Consider the following 20,537-nt stretch of genomic DNA (forward strand, 5'->3'; position numbering starts at 1 on the left):
AACAACTTTGGTTTTCTCAAAGCCTGACAAATCATTCTCTAGCCAAACATGCTACTTAAGACTTGATCTAAAAAAAAAAAAAAAGAGTTGATCTCACAAAGTTCCCTTCATAAATGAACCAGCTCTGAAATCAACTGACCTCATTGATAAGTAGCCCCCAAAAGATGCAGAAAACACTTCAGAATTTTCCTCCAACCTACACCATAAACAAACTCAGAATTCCGCAAAAGAAGCAAAGCTCTTAAAGAAACCATCTGGGTAATACCAAGCAATACACATGTACTTTAACCAATCCTTAAAATGATTCAGTAATTTTTGGATCCTTTGAAAATAATACAACTGCTTATTTCTCTATTCACAAAAGGACTGTTATTTTATAATAGAACATATTTTCATAGTTTTCCCAGTAACATCCACCACAACGCCATTTCCTTCAAGGAATATTTACATATGGTTTTTTAATTTAATTTAATCTTTATTGTATTTTTTACATTACCTTTTAGTCTCCTTAGACCCCCCTCCTCCCGTACATATAGTTTCCATTGTATCCTTTTCAGTCTTAAGTATTTACAAGCATTAACTGCTACAAAAATCAACTTTATTGTGGTGTGATGTACGTGCAGTAAAACACTCCCGCTTTAACAGTACATTTCTATCCGTTTCGACAAATTGTTCCACCTGCGTAACCACTGGGATTGGATTCTTGAAAAAGAGACAGACACATTATCCCACTGTACCTATTTCCCATGAACACAAACATGGACTTGAGCCCTTGAAATGCACACATTCTTTGCACAGCTCCACTGGCAGAGGGCAACACAGTCTATCCTTCAGCGCTTTCAGTGCCCAGGGCTTTATCATTAAGACAAGCCGTATTCCGTATTCCATTTCAACAACTACAACCAAGTGTGAGAAAGTGCTCTTCTCAAACCTAACACCTGCTCACCTGGAGGAACACTAAGGTAAAAGGCCATAGACTTTTGCCTGTTAGCTACCTGTACACAGTCACTCTCACCCTCTCTTATCCACCTCATGACTTCTCCAATCTAAACAGTTCCAGTGGTTTCCCCAAGTTTCCAGAACCCTCTCCCACCCTGCGCTCTCTTCCCTATGGCCCTCCAGTGGGCCTTCTAAGCAGCCGCTGTGTGCGGTTTGACCTGGGTAGAGGAATGAGGCAATTGCCTCCTGGATCTCTACTCAAATATTTGCCAAGTGCCCAGCATGTGCCAGGCACCTAAATATGAGTAAGACTCTGTACCTGCCCTCGGTAAGGTCACATAATTCCATTAATGCAGCCTCATTAATGATTTCAACAGTTGTTTTAGGGTCAGGGCACATGCTGAACTTGGAATGAATTAAAAGTTCATATACACTGCAGCCAAGGTAGAATAATTCCTTCCAACCTCAGTGCAGGGCTTTACAGAGATCTCTGTTAGCTTTTATTACTTTGATTTTTGCCTTATTCAAAAGAACCCGTATAGCCCTGGCTGGTGTGGCCCAGTGGATTGAGTGCTGGCCTGCAAACCAAAGGGCTGCTGGTTTGATGCCTGGGTTGTGGGCTAGGTCCCCACCTGTGGGCAACCACACATTGATGTTTCTCTCCCTCTCTTTTTCCTTCCCTTCCCCCTCTCTAAAAATAAATAAACAAAATCTTTAAAAACAACAACATCAGAACTCTGGCAAGATATTAACTATTGTTAATACTAAGGTGATTAATACTTCATAGAAAAATAGTGTTCTCTTATTTCTTCTCATTGAAATTCCAAACACTTTTTGAGTGAAGGGTGAGCTATCTGTGTGGTTTTACATATGGTGATAAATATATTATTCACACAAAAGTCAAGAGGTATTGTATCATTTCATGGTACTACCCAGTATGGTGGTAAACAAGGGAATGAATAACAGAGCTTTTTCTTTTTTTCTTTTTAAATTGCACATGCTTTTCCTGGCAAACTTGTACTCATCCTTCAAGGCCAAATGCAGATGGCACCACTTAGGAGAAGACTTCCAGATTCCTAAACAAAGGGAAGAGCAACCTATCTTCTCCACTTTGCTCTGAACTCATTACTGTAGCTCGCTGTTGGGTCATGTACCTGTATTCATATCTGTATAGGGTGACCAACCACCCCCTTTATTAGGGACTGTCCTAGGTTTAGCACTAAAACTCCCAAGTCCTGGAAAACCCCATCAGTCCTGAGCAAATCTGAAAATTGGTCATTCCACATGATAGTATGTGACTGTTTAATAAAATAGCCATCATTTATGAGGGAACAAAGCCAAACACTTCATCACTTTGTTTTTCTAGTTTAAGACAACACAAAAGTAGCAATCATTATCCGTTTCTAACAAAAAGGAGAAGAGACAGGGAGAGGTAAATAACTTGCCCAACCAAGACCATGGGGGCACTGGCATTGAATCTCGGTTTGCCTGAGTGTACCACCGCACTGAATGCCTGTTTAAGGGCCTGAGGGCAACTCTGCACAGCAAGCTCTCAATAAACATCATGGAATCAGTAATCCTTGCTCATCATCCTTCTATCACAAACTGTCAACAAACATGCCGGGGGCTGCTCCTCGAGAAAGCTACCAGCATTTTTCAGGAGGGCCCAGGTGAGAGCATGAATATATAAAACCCATTTACACGCACTGTTTTTAATGCAACTTGCTGTTAGGTGCCACCTGAAGATGTGAATGCCAACAAATTCAACCTCACAAAGATAACATGGACCCAGGCTGGCCCATCTAAAACACCAGGAGATGTGTGGAAGAGGGACTCCAGCTGTAGGGCCAGCCCCAGGGGCTGTGCTCAGGTGGGACACAGTTCCGGGAGGATGGGCCACAGTTCTTGGCTGGAAAGTGCTCCTTGGAGGTCTGTGTGCCATCTGCTGACCCTGGAATTTGGGAATATTATTCAACGCCCTCCTGCGTGGTTTGGGCTACACTTCAGAATCCAAAGACTCACCCAGCATCTTTTTTTTTTTTAACATGGTTGTGATTGTAGCTCTGATGACCAGGAAGTATCCTCCATCTTTGCCTTTTGACCTTCCCTTTCTTTCCCCTAACCAGACGCCAAATTCTCACCCCAGGGTTATGGGGATCAGAAAGCAAACTTCCCATCCCCAGTTCCAACTTAAAAGAAGGGGGACTATGGGGACCTCTTTTGAAACAGAAGTTCTAGAGAGAATGCACGAGTTCTAAGAATGCAAGCCCAGAGCGCCCCAGCCCACCCACGCACGTACTCGGAGCTGCGGTTGTATGGAAATGTCCAACGCCAGCTCTCTCTCTCCCCACCCCTCGTCCTCCCCAAAGGCTCCCGAGGTTCTCCTCCTCCCCTGGGGCGTGCCGTCTGGCTCCCCCGCGAGGGGAAGGGGGAAACTAGGAGGCACAGGCTCAGACCCGGCGCCACTTCCACGGTTAATCAGTTTACCTGGGATGTGTATTTGGCTGAACCCGCCTAGGGACCTTCCCTGGCCACCCAGGGTCAGAAAATAATTTAAAAGCTCTTCAAAGTCTGGACCGGTCTCTGAGCCAGCCCAAGACTGGAGACCTGGGAGGGACAGGCTTTACTCTTCAAAGTGAGAACAAATGCGAGAGGATTTAGCACTTAGTAGGTAGTCAATAAATGTTAACTTTGTTTCTCCGAGCTAGGCTTCCCCTCCCCGCCAAAAGCCACCGCCGTCCACATCCGACCGGTCCTTCCTGAAATTCTACCGGACCAGAGGCGGTTTGCATTTTTGACTGGAGGTCGCCAGTTTCCTTACCCGCCAGCCCAAAGCGCCGAGGCTCTCTTTCCGACTACATTTTGTTCATCTGTACATCGGGGCAGGGGCACACTCCTGGCATCTTTCCCAGGTGTGGCATTCAAGTGAAATATTAAATTGTGTCCATTATTATTTCTAACCTCAGTCCTTAGCACGGAGGAGGCTCCGCACTTGCAGGAGGCGGCCAAGTCTCTGTTACGTCGGGCGTTGGAAAGAGGGCAACATAAAGAAGCCCTCTGCCTCTCGCTCGCCCCCCCGCCCCCAGGACCATAACAACCACACTGAGTTCTCTCCCACTCTTTCTCTTTCCCTTCCCCTCTCTTGAAAAATAAATAAAGAATATATTTAAAAAAAAAAAAAAAAAAGAAGCCCCTCTGAGCTTCCCAAGCTCCAGGACACCGAGGGGGGGGACGTTAAATGCACCCCCGGGTACATCTGCCCCTGCAGACCAGCACGACGCGACAGCGGGTTCTGGCCCCGAGGCACCCACAGGGTGCCGGCCCCAGGCAACCCGCCGTCACTGCTGTTCTCTCCTTTGTTCCCGGTGTGAAATCCCCGACAGGAAAATCATCTGCCACCCTGAAGGATCCTCCAACTGGGCTGCCAAATGGCCCAGAAGATCTTGGTTGCCAAGCCAACGTAATCTGTTCCCAGAGGAGGACTCCGAGGGAGGGCCGGGAGGAAATGGGGGCAGAAACCCAGCGATAGCCGAGGGCTCCGGTGCGGCTCCTCTCCCGTGAGCCCGTGGGACTCCCGCTGGCACCCAGGGAAGGGCGCTGCCGGGGCGCACTGCAGGGCCAGCAAAATCGGACGTCTGGGCTGCCCTGAGGGCGCAACCAGACCTGCCGCCTGCAGTCTTCTCTTTCAGAAAAGGATCTAGAAAGCAGGCCCGTCCTCACTTAACAGCATCTGGGCTCCTTGGGACGGTGAAGGTCACCTTCACCGCCACCTTCTCCCCGCACCGCCAGCTCTGCCTTCCAGTTTGCTTTCCTTGGAAACTCACGCATACCGACCCCGCACCCCTTCCACCCCACGCCCCACACCTCGTGAGAATTAAATTCCCCGGACAGAGCTCTGGAGCTTCCGCTGGGGTCCTCATCTGGCCCCGGTCCTCGCGCTCAGTACTCACCGAGATTGGGGTGTCGAGCGGCGGGGTTGGCGCGGCCAGGCAGGCTGTGCAGGACCGGACTGTCGAAGGGCCCCGCAGAGGCGGCGGCGGCCGCGGCCCAGGACGCACCCACGTCGGCCATGTAGGCTGGGTAGGGGCTGGAGTAGGAGCCGGCGAAGCCCGCACGCCCGTACTGCTCGCGGCCGGTCAGGCCCGCGCCCGCCGCCCCGCCGCCACTGCTGTAGGCCGCGGCTTCCCGGGCCGCGGCGGCGGCGGCGGCAGCTGCCAGGGACCCCGTGGTGCCCGGGAAGGAGAAGCGCGGCGACACGGGCGGCGGGGTGTAGGCGGCTCCCTCGGCTCCCGCCTGGCTCCAGCCGGGGCTGCTCTGCTGCGTCCCGGGCCCAGCACCCGACGGCGCGGCACCCGAGCTGCTGCCCGAGGTGGCCCCAGAGGCAGCGCCTCCGCCTCCGCCTTGGAGGTAAGACAGGCCCAGCACCGAGGAAGGCACCCTCGGCGTGGGCACGTAGACGGGCGAGGACGCGGCGCCCGCGCTGTGCATGAAGGCGCCCGGGCCGCCCGTCTCGTAGGCCCCCGGAGGGGGGCCGTGGTTGGCGGCCATGGCCAGGCTCTGGTACATCGCCCCTGCGAGCTCTCCGCCTCTGAGTCCTCTCCCTTGCCGGTCAAGATCAATGCGCAGTGAGAAAAATAATCACAAAACAAGTAACAATGTACAGATGAGGGACTGTCCCACAAATGAAGATCAAAAATCAAATTTAAAAAAATTCTTCAAAGATATATACGTATTAAATCCGTCATTGAGCAAAGACTTGTTTTACTCGGGAAACTTCCAAATTAAATTTATGGTTGTTCCTGGAGATGGTGGAGAAGGGGCGGATCCACTCCAAGGCCTGGAATTCCCGAGCGCCTAGGGGTAACTGCAGATACGGGGCAGGGCGTGGGCGCAGGTGCGGGAAACGGGCCTTCGGGTCACACCGGGAGCAGTCGGTGCTCAGTCTTCCGGACACCGTGGCCTCGGGCGCAGGGCGCGGTGGGCTGGCTCCAAAGCCCGAGGGCTGGGCTGGCTCCTTTCTTCCTCTCTGCAGCTGCCGTCCTAAAGGAACGAGAAAAGGGAGATAAGTTCATTCTGAGCCTCCAGAGCTCACTTTCCGTCTGCTTGGTCGCTTCTCCCGCACTGCACACGCAATCGCCACTCTCCGGCCCAGCTTCGGAAGCCACGCCGCTCGCAGGGAAGCCGCAGTCTCTGTTTTTCCGAAGGCCACGGGGTCTGGCTCACCCCTGGGGGCGCGTTCTCTCGGATGTGCGGGGGCTTCCCGATTATTAAATATGGAATTACTGGTTGTGATCTACGCCGCCTTTTTTGTGTTGCTGGTTAGGAAGGACTTTTATTGTATACTATTTTTTTTTTAAAAAAGTATTATTGTCACAGTATTTTATACATCCAGGGATTTGGATTTCCATGGAGTGCCCAGGACCCAAGAAATCTCACTCACCTTCTCTGTTACCCTACTCATTCCTAAGTATACCTGGCCACGAAAGAAATTCATGTAGTCCATGGAAACCAATGACAAACTTGACAAAAACTGGCAACCTAATACATTTTTGTTTGCAATCCTTTCTTTTAAAACTAGAGGTGGCATCTAAATTCTATAAACATAAACAAGCAGTGTCTGCTCTATCTCAGTGAAAAGGGTTGTGAAATCCTTTATCCACACACTATACCATGTGGTATTTCAAATCGAATCAGGCAAATCAAACTTGACACTATATCAAATCAGACAAGATACATGTTTCTTGCAAATAGTTATTTTCAGAGATTTCCGAGAGTGGATGTTAAGTCCGGGAAGGTGAGAGGAGTATACCAGGGCACTTTACAGAACTACTCGTGGGACCGTTCCAATTCACCTAGTGGGGAGTTCGAATAGAACCATCGGTCCACCCAGGTCTGGAATCAGACCAGTGAGACCAGCAAAGAACAGTAGGTAGGACTTGGTTATATTTTTTGTATGCTGTGTTTTTGTTTTGCCAGCCACTTCTTTTCTGGTGAAATAAGACCTGTATACTCTGGAGCACCTGCGAGAGAGCAGGCCCCTTTCCCCACAGCTCCATTAAGCGAAAGTGTCTCTCCCCGTTTTACAAAAGAGGGAACTGAAGCACTGGAAAGTTCTGAAGCTTGTGGAAGATCAAAGCACAATGAAAGGGGGTGGGGGAACGGGGTCGGTAGGGCCTGAGGGGGTTGAGGTTGTCCACTGCACTCCCACTTTTCTCCTCAAGAAGGGGCAGCTGCTTCTAGCAGTGGTTTCCCTTTCATTGCAATAGTAGACGTACTGACATGTCAGCCGAACTATCTGCTAAATCCAGGTTCTGCCATTTGCTGAAGGAATGACTAAACACATTACTTAACCTCTCTGTGCCTCCGTTTCTCCATTTGCAAAAATGCAAATATTAAAGATATCTACCCGCCCTGGCTGGCATAGCTCATCAGATTGAGCATGGGCTGCAAACCAAAGTGTGGTCGGTTTGATTCCCAGTCAGGGCGCATGCCTGGGTTGCGGGCCAGGTCCCCAGTAGTAGGTGAGAGGTAACCACACACTGATGTTTCTCTTCTTCTCTCCCTCCCTTCCCCTCTCTAAAAATAAATAAATAAAATCTTTTAAAAAAAAAGATCTCATGGAGATCTTTCTCTAGCTCACAGAGTCATGGTAAGAATTATAAATCAATATATGTGGAGCCACTTATAACAAGGTTTATGTAAAACTGTTATAACAGGCACAAGGGAGTTCTATATAATTGTTGGCTAGTATTTACAGATTTCTAATGTATCATAAGAAAATGACCCATCTGTAATATGTACTATAATAAATGGTTATCTTTGTTATTGTAAAACAGTTCTGGAAATGAAATCTTTTAAATACTTTTAACCATTGTTGCAACATTGCTAATAATAAAAATATTCTAATAGCACTGTGTTTTATAGTCACATTGTGACTCCTAAATGTTTACTGTTTGCTTTCTAAACTATACAATGAATTATTGGTTTGGGGGACATTTACTTTCAGTAATAAGTTTGGTTTGAGGGTGGATACAAAAACTTTGACCTGAGATCGTCAACTTTCGTCCTTTGAAAATGAAGGGAAAATACTAATATCTCATAAGAATTTCTGCTTTCCAGTAAGTAAATACATAGGTTCACCTTAGTGAAATATTCACCGTTTAATTTTAAAATCGAGTACTTGACCTATTTCATTATATGTCCTGTAATACTCAACTTGTACGGTTCTAAAACATAATGCAAGTTTTTCCTCACATAACTTCAGGAAAGGAAGATTTATAATTTTGTAATTCAACTTCTAATATGCATACAAATGCTAACTTACAAGCTTTAAAATGTAAGCGCTAAAAATGCCCTACTTCTAACATTTGTCTGACATTCTCTACCTTTTTTTAAAGACCGGTACATTATCTCAGAGTTGGAATACTAGACAACAGGAGGTGGAGAAAACATCCTTCAATAGCTTTGGGGGGGGTACAAAACAAGAAATTAACTACTTTCTTAAAACGACTCTTGCTTATCGACTCTCAACTGTAATTGAGCCCCGGCCAGGCGTTGGGTGAGGGAACGGAGCGAGCTCCTGAGAGTGGCAGAGTCTGGCCTCGCCATGGGGGCCAGGGCCTGCGCCCCAGTTTTTCCTTTACTCCCGATCACTCGTCCCAGTTCACCCCAAATTCACGGGCCAGACAGGAAATGCTTTCTAACTTCGTGATTTAGCCCACAGCCTTTTCCCGATCTATTTCTGAGAACTGGAGAACCCAGAACGCCAAAATGTTCGCGTCCATTTACAGGTCACTCCTGCTCTTTCGGCTCCGGTCGCGCCTTCGCTCTGGGCCTGCTGTGCAGAAAACTGTCACACATCAGCGCACTCAGAAAGTGTGGGGATCATTACTCTGCCACCCACATTAAAACTATTCTGCGTTTAACAGCCTGAAACCTGCTCCCGGCTGTCCATTCCGTTTCTGAGAAACAAGGGAAAGACTTCCGTGATGCGCTTCCCCAACCTTCCCAGCGGCACCGGGCTTGCCGCCCGATTCCCCCCAGGCCGTGGGTCCCTCACCACCCTTCTGGCCCAACCGCAAGTCCCCTCATTCCATCGGGGAGGGGACAGTTCATCTCTCAGGCATCCTCCTCTCCCGTGGGTGGCCCCTCCATCACCACAGCCCAAAGCAAAACGACACAATATCGTGGATACGGGCAGCAAACCGTGGCCAGCAGAGGGGCATCGCAGCTTTCCGTCGGGTTCTGGCCCTCAACTAGTGTCACCCAGAAGCGCTATGGGTGGGTAGGGTTGCTTCGTGGGGGACGTTTAGCTCGTGGCACTAGGAGGCTGGTCAGAAAGGCATAGAAAGGCCAGGCGCTCAGCAGCTGTGTGCGACTGCAGAGCGCCTCCCCGGGGCCTCTGTCTCCCACACCACTCGGCGTCCCCGGAGTCGCCAATGGGCGACACTCCTCCGTCTTTGCCCCTCCGTGTTCGATCTGCCATGTCCCGGATCAGTTGGTCAGGGTGATTTGGCCTGGCCATCACTACCTAGGCCCTGGCCTGCGAGGCGCAAACAAGGGCTGGATACTCTGCACACAGGGGCGTGATTTAAAAAGTTCAAGTTCGCACCAAAAGAATCCAAAAGGAACTTCGAAGATCCTTCTCCGCTTCCTCCCCTCTCACCCCTCTACCCTGCAATCTTACTGTGCTTTAAAGAGGCTGCTAAGCCGGAGGTATAGCAGGCTTCGTCTAATGTGTGGAAAGAGGAGTGACCAATGTCTCCTTTCACCTACTACTTACCTCTCCATTCCCAGGCAAACCAGCGCGGGGGAGCTCGGAGGGTAGCGGTTGGCGGGAAAGGGCAAGGACAGGGAAGAAAAAAGCTGTACCTGCGGGGTCGGGACGTCTCAGGAGAGCCGGCGTGCTATCTCCTGGCCCAGGAGTTTTGGCGGCAGCAGAGCCTCTCGCAGCCACTCTGCTAGCTGCCTCCAAGTCCCAGAGCTCGCCTCCCGAGTCCACTCGCCCCAGCGCTCCCTCTGGCCGCTGACTGGCCTATGGGAGTCACGTGCAAAGGCGGGGGGCGGGGGGTGCGGCCAGGCCGCTGCAACTCCGCCGGGCGTCTGGCTGCAGAGCTGTTCAAAAAACTCCCCTAGCAGGCAAAGTCCAGGCACAGGGATCTCCTAGGAAAACATCAAAGTGCTGCCTCCAGGGTATGGGGCTTCACCCACCACCCTGAGGCGGTTGGTTGGGTTTGCAGTTTTGCCTAGGGCCAGTTTTACTAATGAGCCCTCTCTCCAAACCCCTCCCGGCCTTACCCCCTCCCCCGCCTCTGGGCTGTCTTGAGCTGTCGGCCGCCTGGAAAGTGGTGGGCAAGGGGCGGGACTGAGAGAGGGAAAGGTGACCCCAGATCAGATGTAGGGCACTGGGTCGCAAGGAGTGCCTGGTCTGCCAAAGGTCTCTGGGAGGGTAGTGGGTAGTGGAGATCCGGGACTCCACTGGAGAACCTGGCCTGGGACTCCTAGTTTTGTGTAAGAAATAATAAACCTGGGACTGGGCCCTCAAATCAGAGCTCAGAGACGTAAGCCCTCTTTTCGCTTTCCCATTAGTTTCCCAGGTTTTCCAGCCCGCTGGCTCCAGCCCTCAATTTTATATATTTATGCAAATGTACACCCCCGCCGGGCAACGCTTCCCACCCTTGCGGCCTCTCCTTTCAGATCTTGCTGTTTTCAGTGCAGCCTGCGGGGCCACAGCACTAATCCCAGCGACAGGCGGGGCCTTGGGGAGCTCCGCAATCCAGCGGGACTTCTCCGCCTTCAGTCTCAGCCTCCTCCCTCTAGCAGGGGCTGGGAAGGTGGAGGGCCCGGGTTTGGAGTCGGCGTCAGTACCTAGAGGCCCCAGCGCAGCGGGGCTGTGAGCCGGAGAGTCCCTCAGACAGGTCTAAAGGTTAATAGAGCAATCACAGGGCCCTATTACCGCGTAAAAATAACCCATCGATTACCGCAGCCTTCAGCCCCAGATAACAGCCGGCCGGTGGCTCTCACTCTCTGTTCAACCCCCCCCTCCCGCCGCCCGCAAAGCCGCACTTTTCTCCCTATCACAGTTTTCTCATACCAGATTAGAGGAGTCTGGAAGGGGGGCCGGGATACTACCCTCCGTGAAACCTGTGTGTCTCCGAAGGAAAGGTAGCAGTGACACCGATTCCGCAGTTGGTGATCTGTTGTGGATTCTCGGCCTGAGTGAGAGTAACCGGGGAGCAGAGGACGAAGCTAGGACGCTAGGGCTGACTGAAAGGAAACCCCCAAAGGGATTGTAGCCAACTCGTGGGGATTCTCAGGAAAATCCCAGAGGAAGGACTGAGCGCGGCTGCGCGGGGACTTCTCTTCCCTGAGCTGAAAGGTGCAGAGGTCCAGAGGCGCCCCAGAGCAGGAGAGAAACCTGGGGCTCCCGACAGAGCTGCGGAAGGTCTGCGTGCAGACGCACCCCAGGCAGCTGTCAGCCTGGGCACCTCCGCGCCCTGGAAGCTGAGTTTCCCTTTCCCAGCTCCCCCAACTCCTCTCCAGTGCCTCTGCAACTTTGGCACTGCAGAACCCAGGCCTGAGGAGTTAAGAGGAAGGAGATCCTGGGGACCCCTGAGGCTGTTTCTGGAGGACACTTCCACCCGCGCACTTTCAGACCCATCGGAGCAGAAGGGGACGCGCCCCCTGCGTTGTTTGAAAAGGGTCCTCATCCCCATCGGGTGAGCGAGAGCCGCTGGAAGCCAAAGGCCTGCTTTGGGGGCCTATGGGGGCTTTCTGGAGCGTAGAAACTCTGGGCTTGGACAGGCGGTAGCTGCCCCGGCCTCACTCACTTCTCCGTGGGGATTTGTGGCTCCAGTGATGCCCGAGGTCTCAGGGCTGCCTCCCACGAGAGACCCTCAGAGGGCAAAGGGGGCTGACATTAGGAATTAGGCAGTTTTTTGTTTTTTTAAGGAACAAGCCAGGTGCCTGGGACTGGGCATCCGGAGGAACAACCCTCTGAGCTTCCTCACTCGGGCCAAGGACAAAGGCCGCCCCCACGAGATCTACTCCCAGCAGTGCGGGTGGACCCAGGCGCAGGAGCGCGGGTGCTGATTCGCGTCAGCTGGCCGACCTGTGGGGGGTCTCCCGCGGCTCTTCCCCCACCCCTCAGCCTCTCGGAATTTCAGTCTCCTCTTCACAGTGATGGGACGATGCCAGGCCCTTCTATGTGTGGCCTGGTTATGAGACCCCTGATGAAAGAGCCTGCTTCTTCTGAACTATTGCTTGTGAGGACGCCCAGATTCTCAGGCCCCCCATCCCTGCAGTCCTGCTCCCAGCCGGGCCCTGGACAGGGCCTTACCCACCCCTCCCGCTGGCGCTCTCCTGCTGGGCTGAAGCCTGGGAGCATGAAAAGATTCGTTGGTTCTAGGAAGCGCCCTGGGACAGAGAAATTTGTGTCTGTTTCCTGTAGATTTTTTTTCTCTGGTTTCCACCACCCTGATTTTCTCCCCAATGGGCTAAGGCTCAAGGACATTCAAGAGGGTGTTTGGCGAGCAGCCTGCTCTTTTGGGGTGTTTCGTTTTCCCTCGCTCCCTCCCTCTTTTCTTCCTCGGCCTCCTCCCTCCCTTGGGGAGGCGGGAGCAGCCTCGCCGCCAGGGTTGCCAGGAGCGGGGAGCATTTCAAGGCCTCGCTGGCCTGCGGGCCTGGAGGAGGTTTTATCGGCAGGTTCCCAGGCTTCTCCCTGTTCAGGAGGCGGCTGGAGGGGGAGGGGTGCGCTAAGATTCGAAATCTTAAGAGGCTATTTTTAAGATGTTCTTAGGCTTCTGGTCTAGGATGTGGCCCAACCCCATTCACGTTTGCTTTCTGCTCTTCTTTTCTGTATTCCACCGGGAAATGTGAATACTGTGAAAGCCTTTGACCTCTTTTTACTAAGGGCCTGGGTCTAGTGAAGAGCCAGGTTGTAAGATTTTTAACAAGTAAGAACCACTTACATGTACCGTACGCTTAAAAGCGTCCTCGCCAGGACACAAGAAAAGTTGCATTTCCTTACTCCATTAAGGCCCCTGGGGCTGGAGTAGGTCATAGCCCTGCAGCGGCGAGGCTGTGGCTGGATGAGTCGTACAGAGGAATCTGAACTCTAGTTGCCTGGGGGTGGGGGGGTAATAAACAGTGGAATTTACAGTGACACCAGCGAGGACCTCCGGCGCTGCGTTCACCGCATTTCCTGGGCAGACCCTAGCTGCTTCTTTAAGCGCCGCGTCGGGTGCCACAATCTCAATTCCGGCTGGTGAGGTCGTTGGGCACCCTGCGAAAATCAGCCTCGGCTCCTGCATTACCTGGCAACCAAAGAAGCCTTACAAACGCAGGGCCCCAAAAGTCTTATAATCGGAATGGTGAGCCTCCTGAGAGAAAGCACCACAGAGGGGACTATGGAAGTCACCATCCCACCCCCACCCCCACCCGCAACAAATTTCTTTGAAGAGGTAGATTCGTCTCAGTGGACTTGTGAGCTAGGACTCAAGGTCAGACAAGCAGAGTGACCCGCACTGAACGTATTCGGGCTCCTGACCCGGTCCCCATGGACTTCGAATGCCTGAGCCTTGCCCAGGAGCCACCGGCTGGAGTCCTCCTCCCTCTGCGACACTCACTCGCTGCCCCGCCCTGTTCTCTGCTCCACTCCTCCCAGGTGGAGCACCCAGAGCCAAAATGCTGAGCGGGTGGATAAATGGAGAACTAATTAAGCTGCAAAGCTACACAGACCTTTCCCTCCTTGAGCTGCAAGCTTTGCTCAACCAGAATTCTCTGTGAGGGCGGGAGGGACAGAGAGACTCTCATTCCTCACACCAGGAACCGAGCTCTGCATCCCAAGGAGCTGCCGCCAGCCCTCGCCTGCAGCCTCAAAGAGCGAAGGCAGCAATGCTTTTTACATGTCTTGCTTTTAAAAACACGAATCGGTGTTGCAAAGTGAAGCCGTGCTCTTACTCAGAGACCTCTGCAAACGCCTCCTGGAGCTCCTGGCCCTGAGGACTACGGTTTTGGGCACACCCCCTCAGGTTTTATAGTCATTTTAGACTACAGAACACTCTCAGATTCCATTTTCTCGCAGAAACATCCTTGCACTAGAAGAAGAGAGGGAAGGTGTTATCAACCTCATACAAGCAGCAACTCGGAGACCCAGAAAGGTTAAGACATTTGTGCCAGCTGGCGCGCTTCACAGCAGGTCTCAGACCTAGGTTCCTGAGTCTTCTTTTTTCCCCCCCATTCTATTAAACATCAAGTTTCTATAACAAAACACTTTTAAACCCTTGTTTTGGCTTTCAAATATTTCTAAATTTTCTTTATTGAGTATGTCTGACATTTAAACATTAAAATCAACTTAAAACAGTTCGTTGCTCATAATCTGTGAACTTGTAGGAAGGGAAAGAAAATCGAAAAGGAGTCTCTACATTTTCATTAAGTTTGGGAAGGATGACAGAAGCTTTTAAGTGGAAAGGGCGCGGTTCTCAGGTTCTGGGGCCAGAACTGAGACTCAGTCTGGCATCCAAGCGTGTGGGGACACTGTGCCCAGCGGGCGAGGAGTTAAGAGCTTCTTGCCCTTAACTTCCTCCAGTGGGGCCCCTCTAACTCCTCCCAGCCTTGCTCCCTCTCCCCCTCCTCATCCAAGGTCCTAAAACTGTAACAAGTAGGAGCTTCCAGCACCCCACTGCCAGATCGCTGGCCACTGGGAGGCCTACACTTTGGGGACTGAAGCTGCCATCTCTGGGATTTCTCCCGGTGACATGGGCCCCAATTATTTCACTTGTGGGTCCTCCTTCCTTCCCTCTTCCCCGTGAGGAACTTTTGAAGTTGCAGTGCTAAAGGTACCAATTCCAGAGAAATAACACTGATAAATGTCCTTGGAATGTATAAAAATATTAATTCGCTTTATTCCTAGGTTTTATGTTCCTAGTTGTTTATACATGTTTTTCTGTGGTTGGTTATACACGCTCTTTCCCCCTACACATCACAGAGGGTAAGTTTTATGAGGTCAGAGACCATGGTTGGCACATAGTAGATGCTCAATAAATGCAGGCTGGGTGATTAAAATTACAGAATGTACTGCTAATAGCATCTCTCAGGGTTGGTGGAAGTTGGAGAATAGAACACTCCCCTAAAAAGAAAATAAGTTTCCTGGTGCACGGTAGGTACCCAGAGTGGCCACCATTTCTCAAAGTGGGACATTGAGGTCCAGGCTCCAGGTGGAGAGTGTCCTTGAGTAGGTTGTTAGGGATCACTTATCAGCTCAGTCTATCTACCTGGTCAGCCTTCAAATCTTCCACCTAAATTTGAGCTGCCCCTAAGGGAACCCCAGAGCCCTGGGCTTTGGGGTCGGCAAGAAGGGATTTCCCAGTGCGCAGGATTTGGGGAGTCATGCTCAGCCGGTGAACCTGGTTCAGCGCTCAGCAGTGGCAATCCACAGAGGCCACAGAGCTCCCCTGACAAAGACTGAGGAAGGATGCCAGGCACACAGTCTCCTAGGACAGACACACACACACAACACAACAGGGAATGGTGAAGATGGAGAGAGACAGATAGAAGAGAAAGGAGAGGAAAGTGGGGACAGAGGGAGATAGGCAGAGAGGAGGGCAGAGGAAAGACGTGGGAACAGCTGAGAGTGAGATGGGCCTGAGGAAACCAGAGAGGGACGGGACTCATTCATTCATTTATTCAACCATTCTGTATTTATTAGACACCTGCTCTGTGTCAGGAACCTTCAAGGCGCTGGGATTCAGCAAGGAGGAAAACAGAGGAAAAAAAGTCTTCCCGGGGAGCTTATGTTCCATAAGAGGAAGATGAACAATAAATAAGTCACGTACATAGTGTTGAATGGTGGAATGTTACAGGGTGGGGCAGATCAGGGATGGACAGGCAGAGAGCGTGGAGAGGGATACAGACAGGGGTCTCAGACCCAGAGAAAGAAGGCGACAGGATTCAAGAGACCTGGAGACAGAAACAGAGAATCCGGACCCTTAAGAGAGGAGAAAGCAAGAGAAATGAATGGGAAGTAAACGACCAGGGCCAGATCGGAACAGAGGGCACCAGGCAAGGACGAGGTCATTCCGGAGTTGAGGACTCCCTCCCCCCCATCACCCAGCTCCCGGGAGGGCAGTGATGGCGATGGGGACACGTGGCTGGAGCGCTGCCGGTTGCCAGACCCAACGCGCATCTGGGAGATTTGTGGGGCCACCAGAGACGTGGCGTTCCCAGCGCCGTTTCCGCACAAGCCGCCACCTCCCCGCCGTCCTGGCACCCTTCCCTTGGCCGGTTTGGCCACGGAACCGGAGCCGAGGTGACCCGGAGTTGGACAAGATGCCCAGGCAGGCGCCGAGGCTTGGCGCGGCGGAGAGAGACAGGAAAGTGTCAAGGAAGCGCGAAGCCCAAGTGTGAAAACAGCATCTCCGGCGGACCGTGGAAAGGCAGAGGCTAGAGGTGGGGAGGAGGAGGCTGGAGGCCTCGTGGTCCTTCACCCTGGTGAGCGTCCACTTCAGCCAGGCCTGGGCTTCCCTGCAATGGACAGTAATGTGCCTCCCACGCCACCACCCCACAGCTGCAGCACAGTCGCACAGGTGCCCCAGAGAGTGGGTTGCTTTTTCCCTAACACCCGTGGGTCCCTGAAGATATTTATTAATTGTTTGGGAATAACTGGTTTCTTGCAACAGCAGAAGAGGAGGGAGATACGGTGCTTCTGATAACCAGACCTCCCTATTTCTGTCAAATGGGTATGTACTGTGTTCAGGCCTGAGTGAATAAAAAGACTGGAAGATCCCTGGCATTACATTTCTTTTTGGCTCTTCAACTTTTCTCCACACTCGCTGTATGTGTTTAATTGAGATACAAGGATGAACTACCTTTAAAGTTTGCTTTCTTTCACAGCCTCTCTTCAGTGGAGGTGCTAATGAACAGCAAATTGACGAAGTGCAAGGAACCACAGGGCGAATCACCAAGAAGCAAAGGGGCTGAACGAGATGGAATAAGCCGCATCTAGATAAAGGGGGGCGGGCAGGCTTTCACTTATGGAGGTACAGAGCTAACCCGAGGAGTCTAGGCTGCTAACCCTATCCTGTCCTTCCACCCCACCTCGTACCAGCTCATCACAGAGGAAGAACCTCCCCCCCTCACCCCATGAAGTCTCTGAGATGCCCAGTTCCAGTAGTCCATGCTGGGCCCTCGAGGTGGAGAGCTCAGAGTAGAGTGTATAAGACAAAGCCTTATCAGTGAAGAGTGATCACTTTTTCAGTTCCTGTGTGAGAAAGTTGTCTACTCCACTTCAAAAGCCCTGAATTCTCATTCTCTTTCCCTCTCCAGAACCCTCCTGTCTAAACACACTCTCTCTTCTCCACATACCCCTTTTGTCAATGACTGTGACATCTCACCCCAAACTCTACGAACATAGCTGCTTAGCATATTTATTTATGCTTAGCCTCCGGATGGGAAACACTGAATGCAAGTTGTGCTTTAATTTATAAAAGAGAATTGCTGGTGCCTTCAAACCCTGCCACTTTACTCATAATGGCCCCACACTGTGAACCCCACCAGTGATCCTCAACTGGGGAGTGGAATAACAAACGCGGCACACCTATACAGCAAAACACTACTCAGGAACAAAACGGAAAGAACTACACATAAACGCAACGACATGAGTGAATCTCAAATGCACCAGGACTGTGTGAAAGAGGCCAGACTCCAACCCTAAAGGAACTCATGCATGTGGCATTCTCAGGTAGGGACAGAAACCAGACCAGAGGTTGCTGGTGCAAGGGGTTGTAAAAGGGGAGCAGGAAATTCTGTAAAGTGTTGCAACTATTCTATATCTTGACAGTGATGGTGGTTACACCATTTATGTGTTTGTCCAAAAAACTCATAGAACTGTTCATTACAAAGCCTGAATTTACTGTATGTAAATTTCACTTCAATAAATCAGAGTTGTTAAAAAGCAGGGGAAAAGAGTATGGCTAGGGCAAGATAAGAGTCTCCGGCCCCTCTTCTCTCTCTACCCGTGAACACACGCTTGACCATCCCGTCCTTAGGGAGACTCCACATCCCTGGTACATGTTGGACTCCCACCTAAAACACTTCAGAAGAGTGATTTATATACAAAATAAACCCTTGCATCACTTTTTAAAGGATCCAGTTTCCAAGGCTGGTCTTCTGCATGGTCTGCAGGCATGGCCACAGCAGACTGCCCTGGGCACAGCTCCAGTGGCTAGTCACACACATGTGAGACGCCCTCATGTTTTACAGTGGGCCACAGTGGGGGAGGGTCGTCGGGGGAGGATTTTTCTGTTCTCTCCTCCTGAGAGTCATGGAACCAGGCAGCAGAATCTCAGGATTGCTAAGTCACTTTCCACCACACTGCCACGCCCCAAGCATCTGTTGGTGGAGGATGGACAACAGGAGACCAGGCTGGCCAGGACCCAGTCAGGGAAGACTGGGTTTTCACCAGCTGGTCCCATGAGGCAAGAGTAAGCCAAGGCCTGACCTTGAAGAATGAGTATGCCCCTGAGAGCAGGGCTGTGTTTCCGAATGCACTAAGGGAAGGGCATGTGGTGAAACATGGCCTCTTCTACACATAATCTTATTAAATCCTCACAACTTCTGCAGGAGAAGTTGTTTTAACTCTAATTCTCTTCATCACACCTAGCTGCAGATTGTGATGTGTACATGGTGACCATGCAGGCACATGGAGGAAAGTGTGGCCTATGCCAGAGGAGCCACCACAACTTTGTACCTGCATTTACAGACGCCATAGTCCAGTGGACATCACTTGGAGTCAGAAGCCACTAACTATTTGCATCACAGGATGGCTTTACTGCCTTCCTTTTCTGCCCAATAAAAATGGTGTGTGCAATCATTTCTACTCCTTCCCAGAGTTGTTGATAATATTATTGTTTCTAACTCCAGTCAAACCATTGTGGTAATAGAGGAAAATAAATGTTAACAGAAAGCCATTGGTCATTGGCTTCCCTCATCTTTTGAACTGAAAAACCCAACAATATGAACACTAATAAAACACCACCATTATCAGCGACCAAAAAGGGACAAAATCCCACAAAATACGGTGTTTCCTGTGAGAAACACAGCAAACAGTTTGATTTTGTCAATTTCCCTATTATTCTCATCCTCATCCTTGGAGAGAGCTTGCTAATTAAGCTGTGGAAGAACCAAAAGGTGGGAAGGAGGGAAAGAAGTGAAAAAGATGCAGGAATCCGCACTAGGGAGAAAGTGGTGGCACAGGAACGCTGTGGCGGGGGAGGAGGGGGGTGGAGAATCCTGGGGTCCACTACAGAGCCGACCTCACCCCCTGGGTGGCTTTGAGTAAATCAAAGGCGGCGCTGTGGGGCCGGTCTCCCTCGCGTGAAATGAAATAGGATACTCTGATCTTTCAGCCTCAGTGATCTCTGGATCTGAATTATTTGAATTCCCTTACAAGGGTTGCAATTCATATAGCAAACGGTTACTGAATGCCTACTACGTGCTAGGCACCATGAAAACTTCGGAGATAAAAGGATGGACACAAGTTTCTACCATTGAACTGTTCGCACCAGTGAGGAAGAGTCCTGAAAACAAGCAATAGGAGAAAGGGCTGGAGCAGATTCAGTGCATGAAGAGAAACCATGTTAACTCCTTGGGGGAAAGCGACAGGTGGGAAGGGTAAGTAAATGAATCCCAGGAACCGTATTACTTTTATGTGTAGGTGTCCAACCCCCCAGTCACTTTTGCCTCGTTTACCATTGTTTTTTTCGGACCTCAGTCCCCGTGCACACACGCAGTGACCAGACTTGGGCCAGGAACTGTGCGGACCCTGCACAGTTCTCGCACTGACAGGCACACCCATAACCTGCAACGTGCAAGGCTTGGCCCATTTCACACATGTGATGACAAACGTGCATCTCAGGCCTAGGTCCCGCAGAGCACCAGGGTGGCCGGCGCGGGGTGGGGGTGGGGGGCTGGGAGTCAGCGGTGGGCTCCAGTTTCCACCACCACCGACCCGGCGGCGTGAACTCAGACATGTCCGGCCTCCCACTCCGTCTCTCAGGTCCCTCGTCTGTGAAACATTCGGGAGGTGCTAGGTCAGTTCTAAGCTCATTTACAGATCTTTAAAAACAAGTGAACACATCCTTAAAAGACTAGGGTTTAGAGGTGGAATAAAGTCCAATATTTGTTGATTGATGGAAAAATGCGGCTTCCGAGCTCTGCCTCGGAAGGGTCTGCCCGGAGCTCTCCCGGGGTCGGCGGGCTCCCCGGTGCGCACGGCGTCTCCCCCCGCCCCGCCCCCGCGCCGTGCCCAGCGCCGCCGCCCGCGCCCGCGGGGGTGATGGATGGCAGCGGAGCCGGCGGCCTGTCAGGCCTTATTGATGAGGTGCGCGCTGACGGCCGCCGCCTCACCCGAGGCGGCAGGAGGCGAGCGCTCGGAGGCCGGCGGGCGCAGACTCCGCGGCGCTCGGGGTCAGCCCCTGGCCGGCCCGCCGCCCCCGCCCCCGGCGCGCCCGGCCCGGCACCGCCGAGGGGGCGCGGAAGCGCGTCCGGGGCCTGGCGCGGGCCCCCGCTTCCTCGCGCGGCCGCGTCGTTTCCCGCCCGCG

General features: G+C 51.7%; 1 protein-coding gene across 6 annotated transcripts in view; it reads right to left on the minus strand.

Annotated features, from left to right (window-relative positions):
* Positions 1-20,537, minus strand: part of GATA4 (GATA binding protein 4) — a 77,541-nt gene that overhangs the window by 41,956 nt on the left and 15,048 nt on the right. For 3 of the 6 annotated variants that reach the window (XM_053658422.1, XM_037145430.2, XM_053658421.1), the window contains one exon: positions 4,890-5,979. In XM_053658422.1, coding sequence (XP_053514397.1) covers positions 4,890-5,505 — 616 coding nt within the window. In that variant the 5' untranslated portion in view covers positions 5,506-5,979. Of the gene's footprint in view, positions 1-4,889; positions 5,980-9,721; positions 9,922-20,537 lie in introns of those variants that run through there. The other 3 variants (XM_037145432.2, XM_037145429.2, XM_037145431.2) reach the window with 2 other exon arrangements.

This window comes from Artibeus jamaicensis, unplaced genomic scaffold, assembly GCF_021234435.1.
Source record: "Artibeus jamaicensis isolate MK-2021 breed Jamaican fruit bat unplaced genomic scaffold, CSHL_Jam_final scaffold_537, whole genome shotgun sequence".
NCBI lineage: Eukaryota > Metazoa > Chordata > Mammalia > Chiroptera > Phyllostomidae > Artibeus > Artibeus jamaicensis.